The sequence below is a fragment of the Kogia breviceps genome, chromosome 8 (assembly GCF_026419965.1).
Source record: "Kogia breviceps isolate mKogBre1 chromosome 8, mKogBre1 haplotype 1, whole genome shotgun sequence".
NCBI lineage: Eukaryota > Metazoa > Chordata > Mammalia > Artiodactyla > Physeteridae > Kogia > Kogia breviceps.
Window position 1 is genome coordinate 107,955,473 of NC_081317.1, and position 13,056 is coordinate 107,968,528.

The window sequence follows — 13,056 nt, forward strand, 5'->3', positions numbered from 1 at the left end:
GGTTCCTGCAGGTAGGCCCGGGGGTTCTGAGAATGGCTACATCTAGGGAGTAGCTTAAGGTAGTCTCTGGGCAATATCTTTCCTACCAGATGTCCAATGCTGCATACCTTACTGAAAATCAGTCAACTCTTCTAAAAAGTGGCAGCCTAAGCTCTGTCACTATAGGGAATTAAGTGAAGGATCTGAGCCCAAACAGCCTAAGGGAAGACAGAAACAGGGATGTAGAACTCGAGCTGGCTGGGGGCCAGCAACGACCCAAGTGGATCTGTTCAGTTTCCCTTAGCCTGAGTTTCCTCATCTGAAAAATGGGCATGATACTGGTAACTATTTCACAGGGTTGTAGTGAAATGAAATGTATTAGTGGAGGTAAACACTCCAGAGGATCTGGCCTACAGTTACGTGTTTGGTAAATGTCCATTACTACTATCATTAAAGCCAACAGGATCCGAGTGCTTCTCCTCAGGAACGGCATTTGGTAGGGGGTGTTAGGAGTCGTGGAGACCATATCCCGCTCTATAGTAGGTAGAATTAGGCTCCAGGAGAAAGACATCACAAGGGTCAGAGGGAGTGGTGGAAGCTGCAGCTAGAAAAAGAAAGCAAACTGAGTATGAGAGCATTACATGAAAGAAAAAGAAAGTAGCAGGAATCCATGAACTCCTCACAGGTTTTGGGTTTGAGTTGTAGAAAAAGCCCATATGGCATCCCAGGGCAGTTAGAAAAAGAAAAGAATTCAACTAAAATGAAGGGGTTTTTTTTTCCTGCATTTGTTTTGTTGTTTTTTTAGACTGGGTTTGGTGAGCAGCAAAATAAAATTATCTTGGAAGGAGGCTAAGAAAGAATATATTATAATATTTGAAATTTCCATAAATTCTTTTAGAAAGAAGGGGTAGGGGCTGGATCAAACCAGGGTTAAACTCTTTGTTGAGAAGACAAAGGGAAGCCGGTCTGTGTTTTCTTTAAAGCTGGATCTGGTCAGATGCTCCACCTATTCCACCAACATGGAAGCCTGCATCTATTTTCTTTATCCATCTGCTCAGAAAGAGTGGTCTGAGTGTGTTAAGTGCAGTGGTCTCAGTAACCTACTATGAGGAGACACACAGGAGGTAAAAGCAAGCCTATGTTCCTGAGACTTTTGCAGTGAGGCCTGAGATCTAGCCCTAAGACCTCATTCCCAGTTAACGTGGTAATTATAAATGAAGGGAGCTGGCAGTCAGCTATTTGCCACTGAATATTCATAGACAAAACGCAAAGCATGAGTTTTGGTTTTAATCATAGGAGTCAGGTGGTTGGTCAAGTCTAAGAAAGTAAATAATGATCCATAAGAAGCAGAACCAAAATTGCTACTTACCAAATATCTTCAGGCCAGCCATACTTTATCAGATCTTCATCTGCAGAGAGACAGAAGAGAACAAAGAAAAGGAAAAAAAAAGAGGAATGAAGGTCTTAAGGGATACAAACTATGTGTAAAATAAATAAGCAACAAGGATATACTGTACAGCACAGAGAAATAAAGCCATTATTTTGTAATAACTTTAAATGGAGTACAATCTATAAAAATACTGAATCAGTATGTTGTACACTGAAACTTATATAATATCTTATTTATTTTTTTTTTAAATTTAAATTCAGTTTTTAAAGTATTCTTTGGTTCTTTTATTTATTTATGTTTTGGCTGTGCTGCACAGCTTGAGGGATCTTAGTTCCCCGACCAGGGATCGAACCTGAGCCCTGGCAGTGAAAGCGCCAAGTCCTAACCACTGGACCACCAGGGAATTCCCTAACATAATATTTTAAATCAACTATGCTTCAATAAAAATAATTTTTTAATTTTTAAATAAAACAAAACTAAAAACATGTTTTAAAGAGAAGTTTAAATGAAATATGCCGAAGTTTATCGTAAGTTGGGAAGGGAAAAAAAAAAAAACCAATCTGGGCTTTCCTGGCGGCGCAGTGGTTGAGAGTCCGCCTGCTGATGCACGGGACACGGGTTTGTGCCCCGGTCCGGGAAGATCCCACATGCCGCGGAGCGGCTGGGCCTGTGAGCCATGGCCGCTGAGCCTGTGCGTCTAGAGCCTGTGCTCCGCAACGGGAGAGGCCATGACAGTGAGAGGCCCGCATACCGCAAAAAAAAACCACAACAAAACAAAACCAATCTTTTCCACAAAACTTTTTCTCTCCCTTAATAAAGAGTAATTCAAAGAGGCTTTGATGCTTGAAAATACCAGAAAAATATTTTTACTAGTTTTTACAATTAGACAATTATAATCATTATAATTTTGCATAACACTTATAATCTAAAGTTCAAAGATATTTCTATTTGAAGATAAAACTAACACTGGCAAATCAGAGCAACTGAGATGCTAGACAATGTCTTAGAAAACTGATTCACTAAAACAATACTTATATGTTAAAATGGTTTTGCTACAACTTTACAACCAGTGGACTGCATTTTACATCTTAAAAAAAAAAGCTTCTCAATTATAAAATTGTAGAAAATTCGGGAACAAAACAAACACCAGAAATATAAAAAAGAAAATAAAAATCACCTGAAATCCTGTCACATATGAAAATAAAAATAGAAGAAATAGGTAAAAGTTAAAGTAACTGTCTCTGAGGGTAGAATGTGGGTATTGAAAAGGATGGGATAGAGAACTGATGTTTTTTACTATAAGCATTCTGTTATTACTTGAACTTTTAAACTATGTATTTGTTAGATAAAAATAAAAATTTTAGAAGTTCTCTGGAAAAAATGACTACTTGATTCTAACATACGGATAAACTTTTCTGCTGTTGACATTTGGATTGCTTCTAATTATAAATGCTTCAGTAAATACTTTTAAAATAAACATGTCCATACTCCTGATTAGTTCCTTAAGGTGTATTTCTAAAAGGTGAAGTATTCGTTCAAAACATATGCATATATATGTTTGTTTTGTTTTTGGCTACACCACATGGCTTGCAAGATCTCAGTTCCCCCACCAGGGACTGAACCTGGGCCACGGCAGTGAAAGCGCCAAATCCTAACCACTAGACCACCAGGGAACTCCTACATATGTATATTTTTAAGGCTAGTAATATATATCTCTACAGAAAGGTTATCTCAATATATACCTCTAATAGCCATATTAATAATCAGTAATACAGAAGCATTACTTAAATTATTAAACCTAACGTTAAAAATTGTAAGGTAAAGTGATTCACATATGATGATTTAAAATGTACTCACGTATAATCTATCTAACTTGAATGAGGTATTTATCTTCCAGAAAAGCAAAAAGATGATAGAGTATCCTCTTGGATGAGGGTACTCTAAGCAACTGCAGACATCTTGAGGTTTCTGAACGGTTTTCTACTAGCTTAAGTAAGAAGCTGAGCAAATAGCCGAAAGTAATCAGAAAAATCAGAAAAAGGGAATTTTAAAAACCTCTTTTCCTCATTTGGGCAATGTTTGGCTCCCTGGTGACACCTGCTGGCTAATAAAAACAACACACCTGAAAGCTTTTCAGAGAAAGTGACTCATTCAACTTAAAATTCATTTATGTTCCATCCAGCCCTTAGCCTGAAGTCATCAAGGCTATTAGGAGTAAACATGATGTGCTAGGAGTACTAGAGAACAGGCAACTTACAAACGTAATACCGTTCTTACAAAGCAGACTAAGAGAGGTGGATAACTCTAAGAGTGCCTGGGGAAAAGTATTCTACATACAGATTTTTTTTTTTCCTACATATACTTTAATGACAGCAAAACACCACTCCAGTGAGCTCCAGACAGAAGCTAAATTTACATGTGCAGACATAAACTCCGTATCTAGATTTGTATCTGTAGAGAGAAATTCCTACAATGGAGGTTTAAAGGATTCCTTCTAGCCCATCCTAACCCACTCTTCCACGAAGCCTTCTCAGCTCTCCCTGACCACATTTTCTCTCTGCCCCCTCTACTTCTACAGTGTTTGCTATTAACATTACTTCATTTTGCCCATACTTTTGTTTAACAGACTTTATTTTTTGGAGCAGTTTTATATTCACAGCAAAACTGGCCGCTATTTGGTTTTGTATGTGCCTCCACCTGAGTGAACTCTGGGAAAACACAGACTCAATCTTCCTCTTGGGAAACTCAGAGGCTGGCACATGGTCTCACACAGATCAGCCCCGGCGGATAGGAAACTACAATGGAAGGGAAAAGAGACACAGTGGGAATGTCCCCGGCACAGCTGCCTGCGTCGGCAGCACTGGTAGCCCGTCAGTGTGCACCGGAATCAAAGCAGCGCTTCGCTGTAAGACATACATATAGCTGTACCCGCCCCGCCAGGGCTGCACAGTGCAAAACCCGCACGACCTCGGCTTTAGGTGCCTCTCAGGAACCTGAGTCTTGGGTTCACACCCTTCGTGTGGTAGAAGGGAAAGTAGATTTGGTCAGGTTTGGATCCATATCTACGGTAGCTAACGAGAACTCCTGTAACTGTGCCTTACTGTTCAATGTAATATAGGGAGACAGTATCCCCTCCCCAGCTATGTTCATCAGGAGGACGCTATGAGAAAACTTATCCATGATAATTCATGGGTTACTAGGAGAAATATAAAACTCAAGTATTAATATACTGCAGACAGCTTCTCCATTAAGTCACAACCAGAGTCAGTGGCATAAATTCATTATAAGGAAAAAACCATTTAAAAATTCGTTATTTTATGCTATTGGTTTTTTCTCTTGGCTAGGATGTGATAGTCTTGCTTATACTGATTCTGCTTATGGTTATAGCAGAGTCTGAAACTGTTATATAGATCTGATTTATAATTATACAGTTATATATCACATTATCGTATTTATAACATTATATATATTTTATGTGATGTATGTGTATATACACCAACTACATACACTTAGCATGTGTAACTATACATATACATACAACTATATAGGTTTTTATAAAACTATATGCATAGTTATATCTAAGTTATATCTAACTTATCTCTGTTCTTTGACATCTTTTAGTTTGGGGCCTTATTTCATTAATCAAGTGTCTCATACTGAAGAATGTTATACTTGTCTCTTTTAAAGGATCAAGTGTAAACTGTCAGTTACAAACTGCACCTAGAACAGACACCGAAGGTTTTAGAAAAGGAAAAAAAAAAAAGCAATACCGGAGGGTTAAAGAAAAGTAACTGAAGTGAATCAGGCAGCTCTCAGACTACTGAGGCAGAGTCACCCAGGCCTGGAGTATTCCCAGGGGAGAAAGGCGGCGGCTTTGGGGAGCTCCAGAGCTCCAGAGAGAACCACCAGTTACTGAGCGCCCACCGTGAGCCAGGCACTCTCCCCAGGCTCTCTCATTTAACCTTCACAGCCCTGCAAGGCCGATACCGTCCCAGGATCCTCTTCTTACATCTAAGAACCCTGAGGTTCAAAGGGGTTAAGTAACTATGGCTAGTTTGCTGAAGAGCTGGGATTTTAACCCAGACTGGCCAGACTTCAGGGCTCTCTTTTCCAGAACTTGATGCTACCCTCAAGAGAAGAGCAACTGTGCTTTTCAAGCTTGAAGAAGAGGAATTCTGTCACCTTTTCCAAGCTCCCTTGTTGTAGTTCTTTCCTCCCTCTTCAGTGTCCCACACACTGAGGGTCAGTGCTGTCACCTCCCTGCTCTCTCTTATTTTAAAAAAATCAATGTATTTATTTTTATTTTTGGCTGTGTCCTGTCTTCATTGCTGTGTGCAGGCTTTCTCTAGTTGCAGAGAGCGGGGGCTACTCTTCATTGCGGTGTACGGGCTTCTCGTTGTGGTGGCTTCTCTTGTTGCCGAGCACGGGCTCTAGGCGTGCAAGCTCAGTAGTGTGGCTCGCAGACTCTAGAGCGCAGGCTCAGTAGTTGTGGTGCACAGGCTTAGTTGCTCTGTGGCATGTGGGATCTTCCTGGACCAGGGCTCGAACCTGTGTCCCCTGCACTGGCTGGCGGATTCTTAACCACTGCGCCACCAGGGAAGCCCTCCTCCCTGATCTCTTGATCAAGAAAACTGCAGTTCCCTTTCGGCACCCCCCACCACTCATGCAGTCCAAAAGGCGATCCCTAAATCAGTGTTTTTCTTGTAAACTTTAGATCAAATGCATGAGTGAGTCAGAAAATTAATTGAGCAGGTTAAGACTAGTTTTTTAAAAATGAGATAAACAGAAAATAGAGGGCACAGAAAATAGTATGGGTATTTTTTTTGTAAATTTTTGTTTTAGTTAGGTGAATGTACATTTAGTCATAGAAATGTGCACATTTTTATGAGAAACGTGTTTCATTCTGAGTGGTCAAGAAAGCACTGTTAACATTTCAACTCAAAAAGAACCATCTTCTGCCTCAAAACAACCAAGATATGTTTCTTAAACGAGGTAAAAATGTACAGAAAATGATCTTTTCAAAGTCCAAGCCACAGATTATTTTTGATGTAAACCAGCACAAGTTAACCTCTAATTCCTGTCACCCCTAAATCAAACGATACCACAAAACTCTTTGTAAAGTAAGATTCTAATCAGCCACAGGTAGTCCAATTAGCTCAACTATTATCTGATATATGAAATGCTAAGAAAGTTAATCCTTTGGAATTCCTTATAACGGGTTAGTTAGTAGTTAACTGAAAACTCATATCCAACAAACCATTGGGAGAAAAGGCAATTAACACTTACCTGCTGGAAATTTCAAAATCAAATGCTTTTGAAAACTTACTTTCATATTTATCCTTTCCCATGTAAATAGTGTAGGCAGATGAGTTAACTAAGACAAAACAAAAATAAGAATAGTTAGATAACTTCAACACAGACACAACTGTTTGATGGGAAAAACAACTGACAAATGCTTATTAGGGGTTGGCAAAACATTCATGGCCTGTAGGCCAAATCCAGCCCTGTTTTTGGACAGCCCTTGAGCTAAGACTGATTTTCACATTTTTAAAGGGTTTAAAAAAGCAAAATGAAGAAGAATAAGCTAGAGAGACCGTATGTGGCTCACAAACTCTAAAATACTGACCATCTGGAGAAGGTTTACCAACCCTCATTAAAAATGGCTACTTTCCTACTTTCTCAGGGATTGAGCTCGATGCAATTCCAGTTCAGTCCTATACTTTTGCCTTCTTCAAAATAGTTTTCAAAAAACAACGACCAAAACTCTTCACCTCAACCATTTAAAAATAGGTTCCTATACTTAGGCAAGTTTTATTTTTCATAATTTGATTTAGTCATGTCCTAGGTGTGCTGCGAATTATGTGTTCCCTATCACATTCAGGGGAAACACTGGCTCCCAAGCTTCTTCTAATCAGTGGCTCTGAACTCTGTTTACACATTAGAATCACCTAATTTTGCCCCAGCTCCACCTAAGACCAACCAAATCCAAATCTCTGGGGATTGGGGTTTTGCAAAAGATCTCTTTTTACATTGATTCTAATGTGAAGTCAGCATTAGGAACCACTACCCTAAATCAAAAAGAATATTCCGGGTATGGTTTACCTTAGACATGACATTTGCTTTCCTGAGCTAGTGTGTTTTGATGTGGGCACCCTCCATCTGGAATCAGTTAGGTCTTGTAACTGAAATTCTAACTGGGTCCTGGTATTCTGAGCTAGCCTACCAAAACCTGTTAGACCCCGTTTGGACCTAGACTCCTGAATTAATAGCCACTGAGCCTCTGCCTACAAAGCCTGGCAGACAGGTACAAGCTTGGGCCAGGCAGTCTGCTGGCTGTAGCTCCAGAGAACTACCGTGTGAGTGGAGCTCTGAAGGCTGGCAAGCAGCACTCTTTCACTTACAGATTCTTAAATTCAGGATTGCCTGGACATTCAGAATGAGAAGCTCCTTAAATGATCAATCATAGTTGCCTCTCTTGGGGACAGAAAAGTCCCAATTCCTTCAGTTAGCAGTTATGATGACTATAGTCCATAATTACTTGGAAATAGTTGAGAAAAATAACTTGAAAGAAGAGAATTTTGCACTGACCAGTTGACAGGAATACTTGTCTATAACAGAGCATTATATCAGCTTGATAAGCCCTTCGCATAGCATATAACAAATGCCAAGTGCAGGAATACAACTAAAAAGTGTTTCAGATCCTCTCTGTACATTATTATATGGGCACACCCTTTTGAGCCTATAAATGTCACCACTAGGAGTATATATCCTACTAATTAATACTCCGTCAAGCAGTGATGTTCTTTTTACAACTTAAACACTCATTAGTTAAGACTGGTTATACACACTATAGAATATCCATAAACAAAATACCATGTACCCATTAAAAAGAAAGGATAGGTGAAGAAATTAAACAGCAGAACAGTATTTTTGTGTATCTACATACAGTAATATTCAATTTGTAAAAAATAAGTAACTGTGTATACATAAACATGTTTACATATATATTTTTAATACATGCATGCATTTTCTTTATACTATGGAAGGATATACATTTAATTGTTAACAACAGTTACCTTGTCTACTTGCTTATAAAATGTATAGATGGTTTTTGTAATCAGAACAAAGGTAATTTTTTTAAATGATTGAAATAAACAAAGCTGTCTCTGCAGGACAAGCTATCTAAATTACAGCCAAGAGAATGACAGATGGTTCTTTGGATGGTTGCCCTATAAAATGAGGTGATTAAGAACATAACTACTACAAGCCCAAACTGAGGGGCATTCTACGAAGTAATTCTTCAGCTGACAGTGTCGTGAGAGACAAAGACTGAGCAATGCTCCAGATCAGAAGATGCTAAAGAGTAATGAATGACAGCGGAACGCAACAATGATTTGTAATTTTCCTTTGTTATAAATTCATCCCTAGGACACTGATAAAAACTGAATAAAAGCTGCTGATTACATACTAGTATTGCTGCAATGCTAATTTCCTGATTTTATAATGAACAATGTCTTCTGATAAGAGAATATCCTTGATTTTAGGAAAAACACCCTGAAATATTTAGGGGTAAAATGCAACTTACTAACAAACGGTTCAGAAAAAAAAAAAAAATCTGTGTGTGTGTGGAGAGAGAGAGTTGGGCGGGGAGGGGAGCTGGAAAAAGAAAGAGAAAGGGGAAAAGAAGGAGATAAGGTATATGTGGTAAAATGTTAGAATTTGGGGAATCTGAGAGAAGGCTATAAAGGAAATCTTTTACTATTCTTAAAACTTTTCTGAAATACTGAAATTATGTCAAAATAGAAAATTAAAAAGGACCATGACTGCTGAGTAAGAAATCTGAATTAAGCTCCCATCCATGTTAGAGGGATAAAAGAAAAGTAAATTGAATTATTCTAATTTTTTTTTTTTTTTTTTTTTTTTTTTGCAGTACGTGGGCCTCTCACTGTTATGGCCTCTCCCATTGCAGAGCAGAGGCTCCGGATGCACAGGCTCAGCGGCCATGGCTCACGGCATGTGGGATCTTCACGGACCGGGGCACGAACCCGTGTCCCCTGCATCGGCAGGCGGACTCCCAACCACTGCGCCACCAGGGAAGCCCTATTCTAGTATTTTTGTTACTCTCACCCAAATATTAAGGTTGATTAGTATGGGAACTAGTTATCTTGAAGATAACCTGATACAGGTGTAGCAACCAGGCCAAGTTTAGAGGCACTGTGATAATTTCATAATTTACAGAACAATTTATCTTGAGACAGATGCTAGTAAAAGGTACTAAAAGTACAAGTGAAGTTAATGAGCCATGCGCAGGTAATTTGTGGGTCCATAAATCAGAGGGGCTTAAATTTGACACTGGAAATATAGCAAGGCTAACGTTTCATTATTCTATTATGAGAGCATGAAAGAATAAAACTAAGCAGATTTTAGTTAGAGATGCTAATTTCAAAAGGGAAGGCAAAAACTTTCTGCTGAGATTTTCAACCCATTTCTTAAAAAAGTTTTTTTGCAGTAAACCATCAGTTGCTTGAAAAGCTTGGCTATCTATATGAAGTCATTTCCTGCAGATTCTGTGTGTCCAAGTTGTTTTCTGTACTAGGATATATGAAGTTTTACCACTATCTTACTGGAAGTTATAATTTTTCCATTAACTTTGCAATTTTAAAAGCTGCTCGAGTGCAGATTTATTAGACTTAGAGGCCAAATATTTTTCTGACAGGAAGCAATTCTGATGTTATAATGGAAGCCAATGAGAAAAATATGATCCACAAATCAACTGAAGCACTCTGTTCTATTAAGAGCACCTGCGTGTGTATGACTAGCACTCGAGGAATTTAGAATCACTTTAAGGAGAATAAAGCGGCCAGCATAAGATACATTCAGTACCTATATGGCCTGCCTATAGGTACTGCCATTGCTAGACTTGTACCGGTGACTATGTTGGCAGGGACTCTCATGAGAAGCTACGAAGAGACACTCTAGTTATCTGGAGGGGCAGGACAGGACAGAGGGAGGATGAAAATGCTATTAGGGGCCTATAATGATTTTTCAGGCTAGTTTGAATTTTGTTTCTAGTAATTTTAATAATATGGGTAAGACAAAACTAAGCCTATAGAGACAGAGAAATAGCTTATGGCACATCGTGAAAGCCTAAACTACTGAGAAAAATGAGATGTGATAGTATGATGGAGTAGCAGGGGAGGGGGTCTGTGAGTCAGAACTTCCCTGGACTTCAACGTTCCCATCTCTAAAGAGCAACTACCACTCTATTCAAACCCACACAAACACTGCGCAGCTAGTTTCACTTAAATCTCACCTTTAACAAGTAGGCAGAGACAGTAGCAACAGAATAGAATATGCTAGAAGTAAAAAAAATATCATTCATTTATTCAATAAGTGTTTATTGAGTAACTATTATGAGCCAGGCACTACACTAGAGAAACCAGGAGATCCTCTCTCCCTGCCCTCAAGGGGCTTACACTCTATCTCAAGCAGACAGAGTTTAATATCATATGACAAGTGCAATGCCAAAAGCATACATGGGTGTTAAGGGGATCCCCGAAGAGTTATATCTAACCAATCCTGGGGTGGCGACAAGGCGGGAAAGGCATGTGGAAAAGATAGGCCAGGGCTGTCTCAGGGGAGAAGCAGCTAACTGGGGGGTTGATTGTAGGCAAAGGGAACAACATGAGCAGAGAAATGAAGACACAGCATTTCCTGGGAACTAAACACACCCTTTCCTTGCCTGCCGAAGACAAATCAGAAACATTATCATGTCACTTTTCAAGATATGGGACATCAACTCTGCCCAGTGAGTGGCTGTATCGCTATTCCAGAGTCTTTTTATGGCTTTCTGTAAAACCCAGGCCCTATAACCTTTTCCTAGAAGGCTAAGTTAGCGCACTTCCGGTAAGGCAGAGCTGTTGGCAGATGTCTCCTTTCTTTCTCTATGAGAGTAATTACCAGGGCGCAGCAAGATTAAAGGTTACGGGGGTGGGTGGGGAAGGGAAGACTTGGGATAGGGGTGCGAAGAAGTCCACAAACTGTCCAATTCCAGGTAGCAACAGGTCTTTCTGATTGAGGGAAAAGAACAACTCCCAGAGGCAAAGACAGCAAGGGGGATGGTGCCTCTACACGCCTCCAGGCCCTGACAAGGGGGCGCACGGGGGGGGATGGGACGCACACGGTCGGGGGACCATGAGGACGCAGGAAGAGGCACCCACTGCCGAGGAGGCGCTCAAGGACCAGGCTCAGCGGCGGCCTGGGGGTCTCGGCTTCGGAGCCCCGCGGTCGAGCAGGGACCCACGAGGTCTCGGCGCCCACTCACCGCTGCTGCTGGTGAAGTAGAACACCATGATCCCGGCGGCGGCACAGCGACTCCAGCGCCGGGCAACGGCACTCAGCTCTGGAAGCTCAAGACACCGGAAGCGCGGAGGCCGCGTCCCCCGGAACTGCTCCGCGCACTTCCGGCGGACGTCGGGCAGTGTCATAACGCCGGCTGCTGGCGCCGTCTTCAATCCTGGCGCGCTGCCCCGTCGGCGCGCTGGGAGCTCAGTTTACTAGGGGTTTGAGGGGAAAGAGGATCGAGCGAGGACAATAGGTGATTGGAAAGCTGCGGGGAAACTCCGTCTTCCTAAGAGAAAAATGTCATTCACTGACTTTATTTTCAGAACCTCCACCCCGTGAGCGGTCAAAACTTGAGGCTTAGCTCCTGGTCTTATCTGCCTCCTTTCACCCGCATCTGGCCTGCCTGAGAGTAGAAACCTTTTGTCTTCTTCACAGCTAGGCGTTCACTGAGCCAGTTACGGTACTTGGCACTTAGTAAGAGCTCATTAAATTTTGAGTGAACCCCAGTTCCTCCACTATTCTCATTCTAGGTCCATCACCTACTTGGGCACATTTGGTGCTGCACTTAACCTTAGCTGTAAAATGAAGATGAATAGAGCTGCTAATTCACAGGCTATTTTGCCAGGGTTAAATAAGTTAATGGGCATAAAATGTTTAGGACATAGTAAATTGTGATAGTCCCCGGAGGCAATATGCCTCTCTGCGTAAGATCTTCCATCTATTATTACCTGTGAGACTGGGCAAACCTCTGAACCTCAGATGTAAAGTGGGAATGATCTGACTCAAGGAAAGTTCCCACAGCACTTAGTTTTGACCTATTTCTCTTAACTTCATCTGACCGACTTCATTCTATGCAGTTAAACGCATCACTTAACTAAATTTATTTAGAACTAAGAAAGTGCCAGAGACTGTACCAGGAGCTGGTACACAAAGATAACAGTAGCTAATCATCAGTGAGTGCTTTAGGAATCTTTGGGCTTTGCAAAGGAAGAACCTAGCTCTGTCCTATAACTAGTCATTGTTTTCAGGCCCTCAGTTTTATTCTCTGTAAAATGGGAATGATGATACATATCTCATAGACTGTGGTGAAGAGTAAATGAAATAAAACACATCAAACGTGCAAGAATGCTTGGCGCATAGATGTTACTGTCATGATTTTTTAATTTAACTTGGAAAATGAAAAAATGAGCTGGAAACGTAACGTATTACTAGTAAAAAAAAAAAAAAAGGTAAACTAACAGTAAAGCTTCAAATGTGAAAAATAACTGCCTCGAAATCTAAGGCTACTTTACAAAAACATCTTACACGAAGTGACTTTAGAATGCGCCTGGAGTTCCAGAGGG

At 40.6% G+C, this 13,056-nt stretch overlaps 1 protein-coding gene across 7 annotated transcripts in view; it reads right to left on the bottom strand.

The window, feature by feature from the left end:
• CCDC25 (coiled-coil domain containing 25) overlaps positions 1-11,839 on the bottom strand; it is an 88,661-nt gene extending 76,822 nt beyond the window's left edge. For 2 of the 7 annotated variants that reach the window (XM_067039966.1, XM_067039967.1), the window contains exons 1-3: positions 11,694-11,829; positions 6,696-6,743; positions 1,349-1,388 (exon numbers count right to left, since the gene is read on the bottom strand). In XM_067039966.1, coding sequence (XP_066896067.1) covers positions 1,349-1,388; positions 6,696-6,743; positions 11,694-11,721 — 116 coding nt within the window. In that variant the 5' untranslated portion in view covers positions 11,722-11,829. Of the gene's footprint in view, positions 1-1,348; positions 1,389-6,695; positions 6,744-11,693 lie in introns of all 7 variants that reach the window. The other 5 variants (XR_009336886.2, XM_067039968.1, XM_067039970.1 and 2 more) reach the window with 5 other exon arrangements.
• Between the last annotated feature and the right edge of the window lie 1,217 nt (positions 11,840-13,056).